General features: G+C 38.3%; 1 protein-coding gene across 2 annotated transcripts in view; it reads right to left on the bottom strand.

Moving 5' to 3' along the window:
* Positions 1 to 18,279, bottom strand: part of mlh1 (mutL homolog 1, colon cancer, nonpolyposis type 2 (E. coli)) — an 84,836-nt gene that overhangs the window by 4,849 nt on the left and 61,708 nt on the right. For both annotated transcript variants that reach the window (XM_051936087.1, XM_051936088.1), the window contains 2 exons: positions 14,217 to 14,566; positions 11,954 to 12,087 (listed from right to left, as the gene is read on the bottom strand). In XM_051936087.1, the coding sequence (XP_051792047.1) occupies positions 11,954 to 12,087; positions 14,217 to 14,566 (484 nt within the window). The remainder of the gene's footprint in view (positions 1 to 11,953; positions 12,088 to 14,216; positions 14,567 to 18,279) is intronic.

Raw genomic sequence — 18,279 nt, 5'->3', positions numbered from 1 at the left:
AATGCACTTGTATAAAACAAGTTCAATATCTGTACGGGAAACTATGCCTGCCAGCCAGCAACAATGAAGTGTCAGACAGGCAAAATTTCCAGACTCTGTCAACATATGTAAAGGAGTACAGTGATCCCTCGCTATATCGCGCTTCGCCTTTCGCGGCTTCACTCCATCGCGGATTTTATATGTAAGCATATTTAAATATATATCGCGGATTTTTCGCTGCTTCGCGGGTTTCTGCGGACAATAGGTCTTTTAATTTCTGGTACATGCTTCCTCAGTTGGTTTGCCCAGTTGATTTCATACAAGGGACGCTATTGGCAGATGGCTGAGAAGCTATCCAGCTTACTTTCTCTCTCTCTCTCTCTCTCTCTTGCGCTGACGTAGGGGGGTGTGAGCAGGGGGGCTGTGTGCAGCTGCTTCCTGAAGGACAGGCTGCACGGAGCTTCGCATACTTAAAAGCTCAAAGGGCACGTATTGATTTTTTTTATCTGTCTCTCGCTATCTCTCTCTCTCTCTTCCTGCTCCTGACAGAGGGGGTGTGAGCTGCCGCCTTCAACAGCTTTGTACCGGCGGTGCTTCGCATACTTAAAAGCCAAAAAGCCGTATTGATTTTTTTTTTTGACTGCTTGCTTTGCACTCCTTTGAAAAGGAAGATATGTTTGCATTCTTTTAATTGTGAGACAGAACTGTCATCTCTGTCTTGTCATGGAGCACAGTTTAAACTTTTGAAAAAGAGACAAATGTTTGTTTGCAGTGTTTGAATAACGTTCCTGTCTCTCTACAACCTCCTGTGTTTCTGCGCAAATCTGTGACCCAAGCATGACATTCTAAAAATAACCATATAAACATATGGTTTCTACTTCGCGGATTTTCCTATTTCGCGGGTGGCTCTGGAACGCAACCCCCGCGATGGAGGAGGGATTACTGTATACCTCTTACGATTTAAGGCATTGATTGGAAAGGAACCTCTTAATTACAATCTCAAATAAGGTATAAAATTCTTGCCATTTAAAAATACATTCTTGTTTAACTTACGCAAACCATGGTGCAATTTACCTTGAAATTGTATACTATGTACAATTATCTCAACTTAAATTCTCTAAAATCTGTCAGGGAAATGGTTTCAAACTGCCAACAATGCCATCAAGTACCAGCATTACTAGATTATGTATAGCTGAAGTCAGAAGTTTACATACACTTAGGGTGAATTCTTTAAAACTCTCCTAATAACCCCTTCACAGATTTTATACTAACAAACTATAAATTTGGCATGTCATTTAAGACATCTACTTTGGGCAGGGCAAAAGTAATTTTTTCTTAACAATGTTCAGACAGAGTAGTTCACTTTGTATCGACTATATCACAATTCCAGTGGTTCACAAGTTTACATACACTTTGTTAATATTTGGTAGCACTGCCTTTAAATTGTTTAACTTGAGTCAAATGTTTGGGTAGTCCACCACAAGTTTCTTACAATAAGTTGCAGAACTTTTGGCCCATTCCTCCAGACAGAACTGGTGTAACTGGGACAGGTTCACAAGCCTCCTTGCTTACACATGCCTTTTCAGATATGCCCACAAATTTTCAATCGGACTGAGGTCAGGGCTTTGTGATGGCCACTCCAATACTTTGACCTTGTTGTCCTTAAGCCATTTTGCCACAAGTTTGGAGGGGTCATTGTCATTCCAAGACCCATTTGCAACTGAGCTTCAAGTTCCTTACTGAGCTGTTGAGATATTGCTGCAGTATGTGTACATAATTTTCCTTCCTCATGATGCTATATATTTTATAAAGTGCACCTGTCCCTCCTACAGCAAAATACCCCCACCCCCAACATGATGCTCCCACCTCTAAGCTTGACAGTTGGGATGGTGTTCTTTGGCTTACAAGGGTCACACTTTTTCCTCCGAATATAATGGCCAAACAGTTCGATCTAGGATTGATCAGACCACAGGACATTTCTCCAGAAAGTAAGATCTTTGTCCCCATGTACCATTGCAAACTGCAGTTTGCAGTTTTACTGTGGACATGGATACCTGTCTATCTGTTTCCTCCAGCATCTTCACAAAGTACTTTGCTTTTTTTCTGGGGCTGATTTGCACTATTTGTGTCAAAGTACGATATTCTCTATAGGACAGAAAGTGTCTCCTTCCTTATCGGTATGACGGCTGTGTGGTTCCATGGCATTTATACTTGCGTATTATTGTTTGTACAGATGAACATGGAACCTTCAGGAACTAGGAAATTGTTCCCAAGGAGGAACCAGATTTGTGTAGGTCCACAATATTTTTTCTGAGGTCCATGCTGGTTTCTTTTGATTTTCCCATTATGTCAAGAAAAGAGGCAGTGAGTTTGATGGTAGGCCTTAACATACAACCACATGTTGACTCCATTTAGGCTAATTGGTTTTCAGAAGGTAATTGTCTAATTGCCTAAAGGCTTGACATTGTCTTCTGAAATTTTCGAAGTTGTTTAAAGGCACAGTTAACGAAGTGTATGCAAATTTGTGATCCACTGAAATTGTGATATAGTCCATAAAAAGTTAAACAATCTGTTTGTGAACATTACTGGAAAAAATCACATTTGCCCTGCACAAAGTAGATGTCTTAAGCGATATGCCTGATTTATAGTTTGTTAGTATGAAATCTGTGGATGGGATATAAAGTGAGTTTTAAAGAATTCACCCTAAGTGAATGTAAATTTCTGACTTCAATTGTATATTGGGAACATTCGCCACGTTCAGACTACTTGGGAAAAACAAGTTTATTTTATAATTACTGTAAATTCTTTAATGGGCATTATTTAGACCAACACCAAATGGAACTGGATTTTGCAATTAAAATACATTATAGTGTCTCCTATACAACAGTGACTATGTGCTGCATTACTCAGTTACTCAACTAGATGAATCACAATCCATCTAGACGAATCACAACCCATCTTACATGAGAAAGTGATGTCTAATGCAGTCTAACCTCTTGGCAAAAATAAAACCTAATCTTCTTTATGAGGAATGTTTGGCAAGAATTCATTAATGGTGTTCTAAACTAAAGTTGCTGGTAATATGACAACCTGAAACACTTGATGTTTCAATATACATAAAGTAGTACCTCATAAGATGTCTTCTGAACTGGAAATGGGAAGATTGTTGAGTCTTCACTATGATTTGATACAAGTTTATTTTAAAAATTAATGATTGGAATGTTTTACTGAATTCATTCTTAATTGTCTGTGGTGGGTTGGCACCCTGCCCAGGATTGGTTCCTGCCTTGTGCCCTGTGTTGGCTGGGATTGGCTCCAGCAGACCCCCGTGACCCTGTGTTCGGATTCAGCGGGTTGGAAAATGGATGGATGGATGGATTCTTAATTGTATTTTACTTGTTGTAATGTGACATATATGTTCCAAAAAACCTAAAAAGAAGGATACTAAAAATATACTAAAAACTATCCACAAAATGTGTTTTTTTCCATCTTATGTTGGAAAATTGAGTCATTTTGTAAATATGCAAGATACATACATTAATTAATATCTCCGTGTTTTTAGTTGGATAGACCACTGCAATGTGGTGTTCACTGGATGTTCAAATCATTCTTCGTACAGCTTTCAGTTAATTCAAAATGCTGCTGCAAACATTATCACAAGAACAAGAAAGTATGAACAATAGGGCTGGATATTGGCAGTGATGTCCCGATTTGTTCCAATTTACAAAGTCCTGATTCGATATTGATTCTGTCTTAATTTAATTAGCATGCACTGATATATTTGAAGTGTTCCTTTTTTTAGGAATTACTTAACCATGCATTGAGAACATTAATACAATGTGACAAATTTTAGTAACACTTAATTTGATGTGTGTTTACATAGTGCCTTCAAAACATATGCATAAGCATGGAATGACATTTAAGAATCAATACTTGATTAGTAATGAACAGTTAACATCAGCATTTTCAAGATGTGGAACAAAATACAAATGCTGTTTTTAAAAACTAAAAACACATTTTTTTTACAGCAATGCACTCATTCAAAATTCACCATCACTTAGCAAACATATCCATCATCAGATCAGAGTCCACATATATTATTCGGGGCTCCTTGTTTTTAATACAATGCAGTGGCATCTACTTTATAAAATACAGGTAGTCCCAAAGTTACGGACATCTTGACTGGACAGAGGCTGAATGGGGCAAAGGGGGGCGTTTCACTGCCTGCCCACCACACAGACTTGCAGTGTCCCTCGAACGGCTGCCCTGCTCGTTCTTGGTGAGCAGCTGGTGATGCTGCAAGCAGTAACCCAGTTGTGGATGAATGGAGGCCATTGAGGGTGAATGGGGTGGCGGAGTGCAGCATTGTAGTGTGCCTCGGGTGGCTGCCTGTTTACTCTCGGTGCGCTGACGCTGCAGGCAGCATACTGTATGCAAGTGGAGGTGACTGTGTGGTGGGCGGGTGGTGAACTGCCCTTCGCTGCCCCCATTCATTCTCAATAGCAAGCCTGCTTGTACTGTTACATACATAGCAGGAAGTTGTTGCTCGTCAATACACCAGATGTGCTGTTGAGGGGTGCCTTCCTGCTGTGATAGCGTGTAGAGTGCTGTGCAGAAGAGCTCATCTTAACCTTTTGTCTTCACCCTTTAACAATGTCTCTGTAACTGTTGCGTTAATTAGTCTCGAAAATGTGTCCTTACACTTCCTCCTCAGACAAAAAAAGGCAGCGTTTCTAGTACCAAGGCTTGTTGACAGCAGCACTGGATGAATGGAACATAAAAAGACAAATAGCCACTGTGACTGACAACTCCGCTAATATAATGTATGTGGTACAGCTTACGGAGATACTTCACACTAGTTGCGCTGTGCACACATTCACTTTGGTATCATAGGCTCCTCTGAAAATTCCAACAATTGCCCACTTACTAAGCTGGGTGAGGCGCACTACAAATAGTTTCCCCCGTAACACTACAGGTACTATAGTCACATGCTAACAGAGAAGCAATGTCTGTTACACTGGCCAACACACAAACTTGTGCCTGATGTGGTCACGCAAAGAAATGGCGCATTGGAGATGCTACAAAGCCTTTTGGAATAAAAGCCAACATCTCAGCAGCTCTGCATACTAGTACAGGCAGCGAGATTGCTCCCGGAGTGACTGGCATGCAGAATGCTTGCCTGCAACACATCTGCCACAGGCCCCCTGTTGTTTTTATTGTAATGACTTGCTGTCACAAGTTGGGGCTATTCTTTCTGCTGACCTGAGAGATGTGGCAATACTTTGCATAAGATCTTCATAAAGCCGAGGTACAATGACTTCACTCACTTACAGTGGTTCCAAAACCTGTATCACTTGTTGAAAGTCCTCATTGTCAACAACAGTGTAGGGACTCATATCTTTACAGAGAAAAGCTGCTACAGATTGTTATTTTTGGGCATAAGATGAATTAAGCTTAGAGTTAAACGCTGTCTCCAGTGTACATTAGATTGTTTAGGCTCTACCTGTTTGAATGTTGACTGAGTCAACGTTTATGGATGATATCCAGATAAGCGATTTCTCAAATTTATTGTGTTACCACAATACTTATGAGTTGCACAGCTTACACATGGCTTTGATTTTATCCAGCTGTGGTTTATTGACATACTGTCTGAATCTGTAGTTAAGTCCACAAATCTGATTTGAAGTGTTGAAAATGCTGATTTCAGTTAAGAAGGACATGTCAGTTTGTGTGAAGTACTATATTTAGATTTTTGCTTATTTTGATGCTGATTACACATAAGGAGGACAAACCACATTGTGTGAATCTACATATAGTAATACAGTAGGACAGGTCAAGTCAAGTTGGGAAGCATGCACTGGTACAGTGCGGTGCCACACCCACTATATGTCGAAACAGCTCGGGATCCCAGTTGGCAACCCCCCAGGCAGACACGCGGTCCAGTCCTACCCTCCGGAAATAACCCTCTATTTGCCGCAGCCAGGTGTTACGTGGGCAACCCCTTGGCCTGGTCCAGCCACTTGGGTCCCCAACAATGAGGATCTTACAAGCCGGATCACCCTCGCGGAAATACGCCACATGGCCATAGTGCCGTAACTGGCGCTCCCTCACAATGCAGGTAATGTGCCTCATTTGGGACTCCATGAGCAACTACTCATTCGACACAAAGTCAAACCAACGGTACCCAAGGATTTTTTGGAGAGACACAGTACCAAAGGAGTCCAGTCTTCGTCTCAGGTCATTGGATAGCGTCCATGTCTCACAACCAAATAGTAAGACAGGAAGCACCAGGACTCTAAAGACTTGGACCCTCGTCCTTTTGCATAGATATCGGGAGTGCCACACATCCCTTTCCAGTGACGTCATGACCCCCATGCTCTCCCAATCCGTTTACTGACTTCACAGGAACAGTCACCAGAGACATGAATGTTACTGCCAAGGTAAGTAAACCTCTCAACAAGGTCAACTCTTTCTTCGGAAAACAGACACACTGCTGATGGCTGTGCCCAAGAGGTCATTAAAGGCCTGGATCTTGGTTTTTATCCAGGACACTCGCAAGCCCAGACACTCAGACTCCTCACTCAGTCTCTCGAGCGCCCCGATTAGAGCCTCCATTGACTCTGCAAAGATCACAGCATCGTCAGCAAAGTCAAGATCCGTGAATTCTTCTTCATCAACAGATAGATGCCCCACAGCCGCTGGACCCCACGACCTTGCCCAACACCCAGTCCATACAAGCATTGAACAGAGTAGGAGCAAGAACACACCCCTGACGAACCCCAGAATCAACTGGGAAAAATGCAGAGGTCCTGCCTCCACTCTGTACAGAACTCACAGTACCAGTGTACAGGCTAGCCATGATATCCAGCATCCTCGAGGGGATCCCGTGAACCCTCAGGATGTCCCACAGGGCAGCTCGATCAACTGAGTTGAACGCTTTGCGAAAATCGACAAAGGCTGCAAAGAAACTCTGCTGATATTCGCGCTTGCACTCTATGAGAACCCTCAGTGCCAGGATGCGGTTGATGATAGACCTCTTAGGCGTAAAATCAGACTGTTCCAGTCACTGGTAGGTGAGCAAGTGATCACGGATCCTATTGAGGACGACCCTAGCAAGGACCTTACCTGGCACCGAGAGCAGTGTTATCCCCCTGTAGTTGCAGCAATCCAGGCGATCACCCTTCCTTTTCCAGATAGGGACGACAAGTCCCTTTTTCCAGTCAGTTGGGATGATGCCTGTCTCCCAAATGGAAGCAAAGATTGCTTGCAATGCCAGGAGGACAGCCTTACCACCAGCCTGGAGAAGTTCACCCTGGACACCACAGATCCTTGCAGCCTTTCCCCTCCTCAGCTGGTTCACCACCTGTGCAATCTCAGTGAGATTGGATGGTTCACAGCTAATTGGAGGACAGGGATCCACTAGATTGATCTTGAGACTTTAAGAATCGATACTGAATCATTTAAACAAACAATAATGATTAATCAGAAAATCTAGATTTTTACCCAGGCCTAACGAACACATAACTCCAGTTCTTAGGTCCTTACATTGGCTCCTAGTTAACTTTAGGGCAGATGTCAAAATCCTCCTATTAGCATATAAAGCCTTAAATGAGCAAGGGCCTGCTTACTTATTTGAACTTATTATTACTTAAAAACCAAACAGCACATTAATATCTCAAGATGCTGGCCTGCTTATGATTCCAGGGATTAACATAATAACAGTGGAAGGTCAAGCTTTAAATTACAGGATCCTAAAGCTGTGGAACGGTCTGCCTAATACTATAAAGTGCCCCTTCAGTCTTTGCATTTATATCCAGGTTGAAGGTTAACTTTATTTTACCTCCAAGTTTTCTTTTTTTTCTTCTTGCCTTTTTAGAGGATCAAGGCTAGGGCACTGTCAAAAAACAGGGCCTCCGACTGACACATTCCTTGTGTTATTTTGAGCTACACAAAAAATAAATTGTTGATGTTGTATAATTCCCATTATTTACCTTGAGCAGAATTTACTAATTTAATATTGTAGTGAAAAGTCAAGCAAAATGACACCTTTTATTGGCTGACTAAAAAAAAAACAATATGCAAGCTTTCGAGGCAACTCAGGCCGCTTCTTCAGGCAAGATCAATCAATCATCTTGCCTGAAGAAGGGGCCTGAGTTGCCTCGAAAGCTTGCATATTGTAATCTTTTTAGTTAGCCAATACAAGGTGTCATTTTGCTTGACTTTTCACTACATTCATAATGGCTAACACAGTACAACACCCTAGTACTACTAATTTAATATTTTATTTACAGGATGTTCAATTATTACTTTTTGTAGCTCTCAGGTAAGGCAACATGCTGCCACAAGGATAACCAAGACTAAGAATGTCAATGATAACAAGTAACTCCTGTTCTTAAGTCTCTACCTTGGTTTCCAGTTAAGTTTAGAATCAACATGAAAAATTTAATTCTAAAATATAAAGCTTTTTAAAGCTTTGACTTTATTATTAATATTTAAAATGGCTCTGGCATGGTTGTGGTGATGTGATAAGGTCAAGACAATGAACTCTGATCTTGTTTGTGCCACTAGAAGCCAAAACTGATGACAGCCAAAAAAGTCACAATAAGCAGCATGGTAACAGAGGAATACAGCTTGTTTACTTGATGAACGTCAGCTCTGTGTATCACCCTCTGACAACAAAATGACCAAATAATACATAACTGGAAACACTAATGTAAATTTTTTGTAACCATTACCAATTGACGCATTGTACGTTTTACCATAATGGAAACATTTTAAAAAAGGTTAACATGGAGAACTAAGTGCAAAGATTAGATGCTGCAAAAGAGAGTGAGCACTGCCAAAGACAGAAAATTACCAGCCAAGATCAGACCATATAAGAGAAGAAGAAAATGATCATTATGCTTAGTGCTGCTGGATGACACTGTTTGCTATAGTTGCTGTGAATCATTTTGAAGAATATTCTTAAACATTTAATTGTTCTTATTTAAAGTATTATTGCACTGTATCAGATCTGTATTTTTTGATACCGCACACTTAAGACTATAGCCATACTTGTCTGTGACTGCTCTGTCATGGATACTATAAGAGGTACAAATCACATATAAAATATGACAGAGTGATTCAGGTTAGAGAGTCTGAAAAATGTGTACACATGGGGTTTAGAGGTGCCTTGGTGGACTGAAGACCACATACAAGGTGTTATTTATGGTAAGTGGGCTGACTACTTTTAGGATAGACAATAAGAGGAGGACACTGTTATGACATACAGTATTTGCAGCATACATGATCTGCATATATGATCAAAATCAAAAGAACAGTTATTTCAGGGTTAATCTCCTGAGTGTTACATCTCTCTATTATAAAAAAAAAATCCTGTAAAGCAAAAGCAAGGCTACGATACATGATCTTCTCAGAAGTTCTTGGAAGACATTTGAAAGACCCGCGAGACAAAAGAGACATGCCACGGTGCGTCTTGTGGGTACCGTAAACATGAGATTTGGTTCCAAGAGATTGTCCCAGGGATGTCTCGCGGGGAAGTGGAACATGAGATTCTTGCAAGACACACCCTACTTACAAAAGATATCATATATGAGCACACCCATCAAAAAAAACTCAGTTGTGTAAAAGCCTGTAGTACACACAGATCATGTGCTTTCAGCACATATAAAGCGTATAAGGACAATATGGAGAATAGAGACCCAAAGGCGTTGGAGAGAAATAAAGGCAGATAAGAGATTATGAAAGCAGTGGAAATCGAAAGGCTCAAACAAACGATGCCGCGATACACATGCAGAGAAAGGTACAGAATATGAAAGCAGTAATATTCGAAAGTATTGTAGCGTCCCAGCCAGGTTGAGGGCTTTTTGGTTTTAAGTGACTGTTAGGTCTGATTGAGGGAGGGCGGAGTATAGCACGGAAGACTGATAGCGGGGTATTAATTGATGCTGTAAGGGGGGGCGTTGGAGAGGGTGCTAGAAAGTTGTGTGTGGGGTTAAGAAGTCGGCGATTGTTCAAGTAAAACTTTTGTGACACTTTATCATGTCAGTCGCTACAGTATCAAAGAAAAGTTAAAAAAGATCACATTACCACAAACAAAAGATTAATCATCAGAACCAGGTGTAATTGAAAAAAATAGCAGGACAAATTGAGGTCAGAAATAAAAGGCAAAGAGAAGACAAAAAAGTATTTTCACATTCACATCATTCAATGCATAAAATGTGGATTTACACAATAATGGACCATACGCTATGAGAATCTGTGGTCCCGGAACAGTTTAAGCAACGACAAGTTGAATTTCAAAGAATACACAATTCAGTTGGGTGTATATTGATGATCACGGAGAAGCGATGCAAATTTTAATAAGCAAAAAGAAAGGTAATGTATATATTCCGCGAATAACATTACACACCAAAGGAGATTGTGATATGCCATTCGTATTAAAATGTTTACAGTTTACCATGAGAATAGCTTTTGCTATGACAATCAATAAATCACAGGGACAAACATTAGAAAAACTAGGATTATTTATTACAGAAACAATATTCACTCATGGGCAGTTATACGTTGCAATGTTACTCCCAAAAATATTGTTTTTAATGAAGCTTTAAAGTAAAAGTGCAAATAATGAAATTGAAACAATTCCAAAGAAAAAAAAAACTTAAAATTGTATATCCGATTAACCAAACACAGGGGTTGGCGAGCGAAGCGAGCAGGGGACAAAGCCCCCTAGTTTTTTTTTATATAAAAAAAAAAACAAATAATAAGTGTATTTCTTGGCTTGAAATATGACATTTTTATTAAATCTCATCTTTCTATTGTCAAATGTGCAAAACACTAAAAGTACATATTCAGAGGTGTAAAAAGTATAACAAAAATAATACCAAATGAATAATAACAATAACATTTATGTCATTACGAAATGAATAACAACAATAATATTGATGCCACTACTGTATATACTGTCAAAATATGTCTTTTTTGTTGTATATCTTTGAATGTGAAAACTCCTTAGTGCATTTACCCAACACTGTTCATCATTATGAACGGTTTGTCTCAGCAACAATTCTTTTGATCACATCATCTAGAAATTACTTCAAGTAAGTAAGTGGATTTTAGCTGTCAACTTTCACTTTAATACCTGGCTGCTCAACAAAACCAGAAATAGATGGTGCTGGTTTATTTGAAGTAAGGTTAACAGAAACACAAATGTGAGCGTCACTTTCAGATTCATCAGAATTACTTTTGGTTTCACTGTCCGTTTCAATTTCACTGACTGAAGACAAATTCACTTTGTTATCACTGCTTATGATAGGCTCCTCAACATCACTGCTTATACCACTGCCAACAACGTGTAACCTGGGCAGCTGAAAAATGTTTCTTGTGAGACGCCATTATGAGGCACAGTTGCTTGGCTAATGCTTGGTCCTGATGCTTACGTAAGACACACCTATACTGTTGCCCAAGTAATGCTTGTTACTAATGCTGTTAGGACTTTTACAGCCCGAGTAATCCTCAGGTCTAACACTTATGAGAGACTCATCTATACTGTTGCCCAAGTGACACATGGTACTAATGCTTTTAACACTTTGATGCTGGGTGCCGCCTGTTTACAAAACAGAAATGTATGTAAGTGTGGTCTGAGGATTCTATGAAAATGTGTGAAGCTGCACGCCAAGTTTAGTTTTGATACATCTCGATTTCAGTGTGGAAATGGGCATATACAACATTTTGTGCGCATGCACCATTTATACATAAAGGTCTGCACTCTAAAACACATATATACCCACTCAATAAACTAATGAATAATGTAAATATAACTAAAAGTTGGATAGAAAGGCACATCTTTATATGTTTACATGACAAAAGTTTAAAAATCTGCTTGATAGTATACACTTTAAAGTATATTCCTAATTAATAAATGAATGTATTTATTATGTTTTAATATAATGCAGCAATAACTTAAAATGCTCACCAGTATGTGCATGCTCAGAAATAGCACTCCTTAGTTCTTTCACACTGGTCAACTTGATGATGCGCCGCCTTGGCACAGATGCAGCTGTTAAATCAGTTTTCATATCCACATCAGATTCTGTTCTGGGTCGTTTTCTAAAATAAAATGAACAGGAGGTGTTTGACATCAGTACTACAATCTTATCTAGAAACTTCCTAAGCATTTCTTAATGCTGCTAGGCTGTTCCAGAAGTTTACGCTCTAATGTTACATTCCTGCAACAAAATGCGTGCTTGTTTGCACTAGCAACATCAAAAAGCATTAAAATTTCAATCAGTTCACTTTTTCTCTCACATATCCTTTAATTATAACATGCAACCATGAATTGAGTGAGATATGTCAGTAGTGCTGGGTGGTAAAATTCTGAAAACTTTCTGAAAACTTGAAAATCATTAAAATTCAAGAAGTTTTAAAGGAAATGTTAAATGTACATAATTTAGGTGTCACTTCTCAAAAATAAATCTTATCTGCTTATTAATATTTTCAATTTTAACTTTTTTATTCAGATTATTATGATAGATACTCTTTAAAACAGAAACAGGAATATGAAACTATCGTGATAATTATCGAAATCGATCGATATGGAAAAATATATTGTGATAATATTTTTGTCCATATCGCCCAGCTCTATATGTAGGCAAACTAAACTTTATGATCTGCAGTACCTCCCACTTGAGATATGTGGTAAAGCAACTCAAAACCAATTTTAATTGTCCCAGCACTATAAAAGACATTTGATTCTTTTGGCATCAGTCTATAGCAATCCTAAAAATAACATGCCAGGCATGAGTTTACGTTCTGTAAAAAAAATGCAACAAATTGAGAATCAGTACATTCTATGCAAATGGATGCTGGTTTAAGATCTCTATAGACTGTTGCTGTTAATTGTCACTAGTTCTTCAGGTCCGTAATTTCCACCGTCTTTTATTTTTTAAAAACACACTCTTTAGACTAAGGTGTGCACTGCTTCAATCAGTTAGAATTCTGCAGCATTACATCTCACATCATGAAGACCTTTGAGAGACTGAAGTGGAGGATGTAATTATATTTCTGCCCAAAAAGGCTTATTCTCAACCTGAACAAAGCTGGCAGTACTATGAGGATTATGTTTTTTGATTTCTGTGATGCCTTCAATACAATCCAGCTATTCTTGTTAAAGAGTAAACTTAAAAGACATGCAAGTGGATGAGCCTATGGTATCCTGGACTATCTATAAGGCAGATGGCCTGATCATTGTCCGTGTAGAGTTTTCATGTTCTTCCCAGATTTTAAGGGTTTTCTGAAAGTATTTTTGTTTTCCTCCTACATACCCAAAGATGTTCTGATCATGTCAACTGATTAGTAACTAGCCATCTGAGTGTGTGAGTGTGTATATACATGAGTGGGCACTGTGATGGACTACTTCTTCGTCTGGAGATGTTTTCTGCCTTGCATCTGGGGCTGCTAGAATAGCCTAATGTTACCCCAATATTCCCCCAGTAACCTCGAATTGAACAACTGAATTAAATGTGTTGGAAAATATTATAAAGCGTGTTGGAAAATATTATAAAGCACAATTACCTGTGATAAATAGGAAACAAAGACAGTACTATGATAATCCAGACAGCCTAGGTCATTTTAAAAGGCATAGCTAGTAGTGCTGAAATCTCACAATGTGTAATGTATTTACTATAGAACTGACGCTTTCTGCTGTATTTATATCAGTTTCCTCACACAGTCATATTAATTAGAATTTCTAAGTTAGACCAGTGTGACTGTCCATTGGGTTTTGATCCTGCCTTATGTCCAGTATTGCCAAGGCAGGATTGTTTATGATAGAAGGAAATAAAAAGGTGATGCTGCTTTGTGTTGTTGATTGTCAGCAAAAATATTTAATTTTGCAATTGTAGTGACTCAGTCCTTCCAAGTCCACCCTGAACAACTGAGTATTTTCACAATTTATATTGGTTGAGCATGACTTTATGCTTCTCATTTTTGGTGCACTCAACAGTAGACACAGTCCCTTGTTTGGACAAATTAGAGAAAGGTGCTTGTTTCTGCAGCTATATTATTGATTAGTGTCCTTTTATAAATCTAATAAAACTTTTTGCACAATTTCACAACAATATATGCAAAAGGAAAGACAAATGATTGCAATCAAAACAAATGATGCACTTAAACAGTATTTGAAACAGAAAAGTACAACAGTGGCTAGTGAGGCTCCTAGAATCTTATAGCACACATACCTAGGTGGTGTTGTTTCAGATAACAATTTTGTAGATTCTCCTGCCTCTCCATCTTGAAGGAAATCATCAAGATCCTCATTCGCTGGAGCCAGAACCTCAGAGTCATTTAGCTCCTCATACATACTTTGGCTATCAGAGTTCACTGGGGTTGCACAGCTGCTCTCATTTGCATCAAATTCTAGAGACTTCTGATGAACTTGGTTACTTGACTGAAGAAAAGCATCAAGCTTCTGCATTCGAAAATCTGTGCGCACCATTTGATGTGCATAGACTTTATCTGCAGAAGTTGTAGCTGTTCCTGCTGGTTTGAGGGTTTCACCAGATGAGATTGCAGGACCAGGAAGTAGGGTCTAAAATAGAAAGGAAAGCAGGAATCAAGCTTTACTTACTGCACTAGTGAAACTTGGCAAAAGATGAACAAAAAGATTTTACCACATTCATTCAAAGTAGGTCTTGAAGAAAAAGAAAGGGATCTTGGCTAAACCCTGAGTTTAATCCAGTTTCTTTTGTTTATTGATGTTGGTCATTAGACTTTTAAAATCTCCTTTTTTTCATTTTTGTTATTGAATTGTATTACTAAATTTAATTGGTGCTGCTAAAAAGACTATAACGTGCAACACTTATCACAAGTTTATTGAAGTACTGCAGTAAAATAAAAACACAAAAAATATTTGCCCCAACACAGATAACCTCTAATATCCTTCTTTGTGAAGCAACTGAAATGTGAATTTCAAATACATGTTATTCACCAAATGAACCACAGTGGTACAGTGGTTAGTACTGCTGTCTAATGAATACAGTTGTCTTGGGTTTGCATACCGAACCTGGTTGATGTCTGTATGCAGTTTGCACATTCTTCTTATGTCTGCATGTGTTTTTCACCCACAACTCAAAAATGTGGAGGTTAGGTTAACTGGTGATTCTAATTTGACCCCAGTGTCAGTGTGCGTCATACAACACACTAGTTCTTTGTCAAAGGCTATTTTGTACCTTTCACCCAGTGCTGCTGGAACTGGCTCCAGCTTCCTGGAATCTAGAATTTGATTAAATGTATTAGAGAATGTACATATGAATGTATGTGTGTATATATATATATATATATATATATATATATATATATATATATATATATATATATATATATATATATATATATATATATATATATATATTATAAAAAGAAATCCTACCCTGGAAAGCAAAAAGCAAGTCTACGATATGTGATCTTCTCGTAAGACATTTTAAAGACCCGCAAGACCAAAGACACGCCCTACTTACAATCTACCTGCGAGACCAAAGACACGCCCTACTTACAATCTATCAAATAGGACAATAGCCAGCAAAACATTCAGTCTTGTGAAGGATTTGAGCACACATAGATCCAGGGCTCTCAGCGCATATAATGCGTATAAGGTACGTTATAAATTAAATGTCGACATCTAAGCGAAGAAGAAAGTAGCGCGGAGAAAAGAGACTCAAATGCGTTGGACAGAAAAAAGAGCAAAAAAGAATAATCGAAGTGCAAATTCAGAAAATAAGGAAAGTAATTATCAGCCCGGAACAAGTGGAATTGAAAAAAAAAGCACATCCAATCCGCCGTAGAATTAAAAGACAATGAGTAAAAGAAAGTAGAACTTCATAAAGACGTTTACAAATGTTGACGCTAAACACATGCAGAGCAGGTTAGAGACTATGAAACCAGTGAAATTAGAAAGGCTCAAAAAAAAAAAAAAAAAAATAAATAGCGCTATACACATGGAGAAAGTTAAAGGATATGAAAGTAGGAAAATTAGAAAATATAAAAAAAGAAAGTAAAGATCACAGTAGCGCAAACAAACAAACTGCCTCATTTAACTATGCACCAGTCTAACTTTGGTTTTGCACAATAATTACTACACTATTGCACCTTAACACTTAATTCTACTTTATTCATATAATTGTACTTATTTATTATGTTCTACTATACTGTTACCTTTCAATCTATGACTTTTTGTTAATCTAACTGATATTCTTCTAACTTTGCACAGTTTTTGATAAGCGGATCAGGATGCATTTCACTGTGTGTGTTGTCCTGTATAACTATGCATGTGACAAATAAAGGATCTTGAGAATTTCAAAAACGGAGTTTACTGCACATGCTTTTATTGGTTACTTCGTTCATGTATATATATTTATCTGTCTGCTTATTTAAAAAGATACATTTACCCCAGGAGTCAAAAATGTTCTGTCTGGCCCTTGTATAAAAACCTAGACAAAAGCTGGGGTATCACCTTGGTAACCCCATGTACTTTTGGAACTGTGAGAGGAAAATAGCACGACTTTACAGACAGGAGTCCAATGCAGAACTCTACTTACTTTTTTACTTTGTAAAAAAAAAATTATTAACTGCTGATGATGTGGATCGTTTTGTCTGTGCTGAAATTCCAAACACAGAAACCTATCCTGACCTCATTAGAAAGATTCAGCATATTGGGACTCGCAAGATTACAAATATTGTTTTTAGAGAAGTTCTGAAATAAAAGTGAAACTAATGAAATAGCAACAATTCAAAGAAAAAAAAATCTTAAAAGTGTGTATCCGGAAAACCAAACAAGGGGGTTGGCGAGCGAAGCCCCCTAGCATATATATATATTTAAAAGAAACAAAACAAAAAAAACAACATATCCAATGAGACTGCTATGGAAAAATAACGGAATGGTCATCTTAATATGATGTTTGTTACAAAGCTTTTGTTACCTGAGTGGCTTAAATATAGGTAGGAGAAATCAGTGCTTAAAGGTTGATTATAAACCTGACCAAAAAATTAAAGGAGTGTGACATCATGTACATGCGAGTGTGACATCATTTACATGCACCTGTAAACTGAAATGACTTCATATTTGTCATGCAAAGAAAACAAAAAAGACAACAGTTTTAAGTGAGCATGACAAAGAAATTGTGCTATACAATTAATGTGTAAAAGGAAAACGAGACTAAAGTTTTAACAGTACTTCCAGACAATGCATAAATTGACGAAACACTGATTTCCCAATTTGGTCTTGAATTTCAAGGTCAGGTAGGATTAAAAATCACAAAAAAGGGTACAATATAAAATGGCCAGGCACAACAAATATCACCTCATAATTGCACTGGAGGGTAAAGACCTACATACACACTGTTTGACCATAAAAAGGACAAGAGCCATTTGGAATTTTCTAGATTGCTGCAAAAACCTCTGAATATCCGCACCTAAGTCATAATAAAAAGATGGTCTACTAAAAACTGCAAATGAAACACTAACAGGTCTACTGTATAAAGGCATTCAAAGTTTGAAAAAAATAAGAAATATTAGCACCATAACTGTATATTACAACTGTGAAAAATATTTCAGGGAGAAACAAGATGCTGAATTGTACTACCACTTCAGGGTCTCACTTTTACTTTCTAAAAACAGCTTAAGAGCTGAGACACTGAATAATAAACCAGAAAGCTGACAATGTCCTTTCAGAAATAGTCAAATAAATCAATTTTCAAAGAACATCATGCAGGAAACAAAGTACATCAGGGTTAAAGATGAAGAAATAAGAAGTAGAGAAAAACACCTTCACCACATAATTACCTATAAAATTTCACAGGTTTGTCTTTTTAGATATGCAGTAAATACAGTACATGAAATAGTACAATTGCTAGAAGTTTTTAACTACACATGAAGATAAAAGAGGCTCATTTGTCCACTCACTCTCTATTGCCCAATAATAATGCTTGTTATATTAACCAACCAACACATTATAATAAACTTGTTCAGAGAGATGGTCATCAATTTCTTTTAAATAAATGTTCTGAACACACTCTGCAAAGGGGTGTGTGTGTGTGTGTATTGTCGCAGGTGGCCAGGATTATTACCTGGCCGGGACGCGAGAAAGGACCGGAAGGTGGCGAGAATAGCTTCCGGGCCACGAGGGCACAACTGCCATGGAGCAGGAGAGGACCACGGGAAAGGAGAATGAACTGTCGGACTTGTTGGGACCCGTGGCCACCACCTGGGGGCGCTTTACACCTCGTGGGACCCGGATGTTGTTACTTC

This window comes from Erpetoichthys calabaricus, chromosome 13 (assembly GCF_900747795.2).
Source record: "Erpetoichthys calabaricus chromosome 13, fErpCal1.3, whole genome shotgun sequence".
In the NCBI taxonomy this organism is placed as follows: domain Eukaryota; kingdom Metazoa; phylum Chordata; class Cladistia; order Polypteriformes; family Polypteridae; genus Erpetoichthys; species Erpetoichthys calabaricus.
This window is presented reverse-complemented; position numbering and strand designations above follow the sequence as displayed.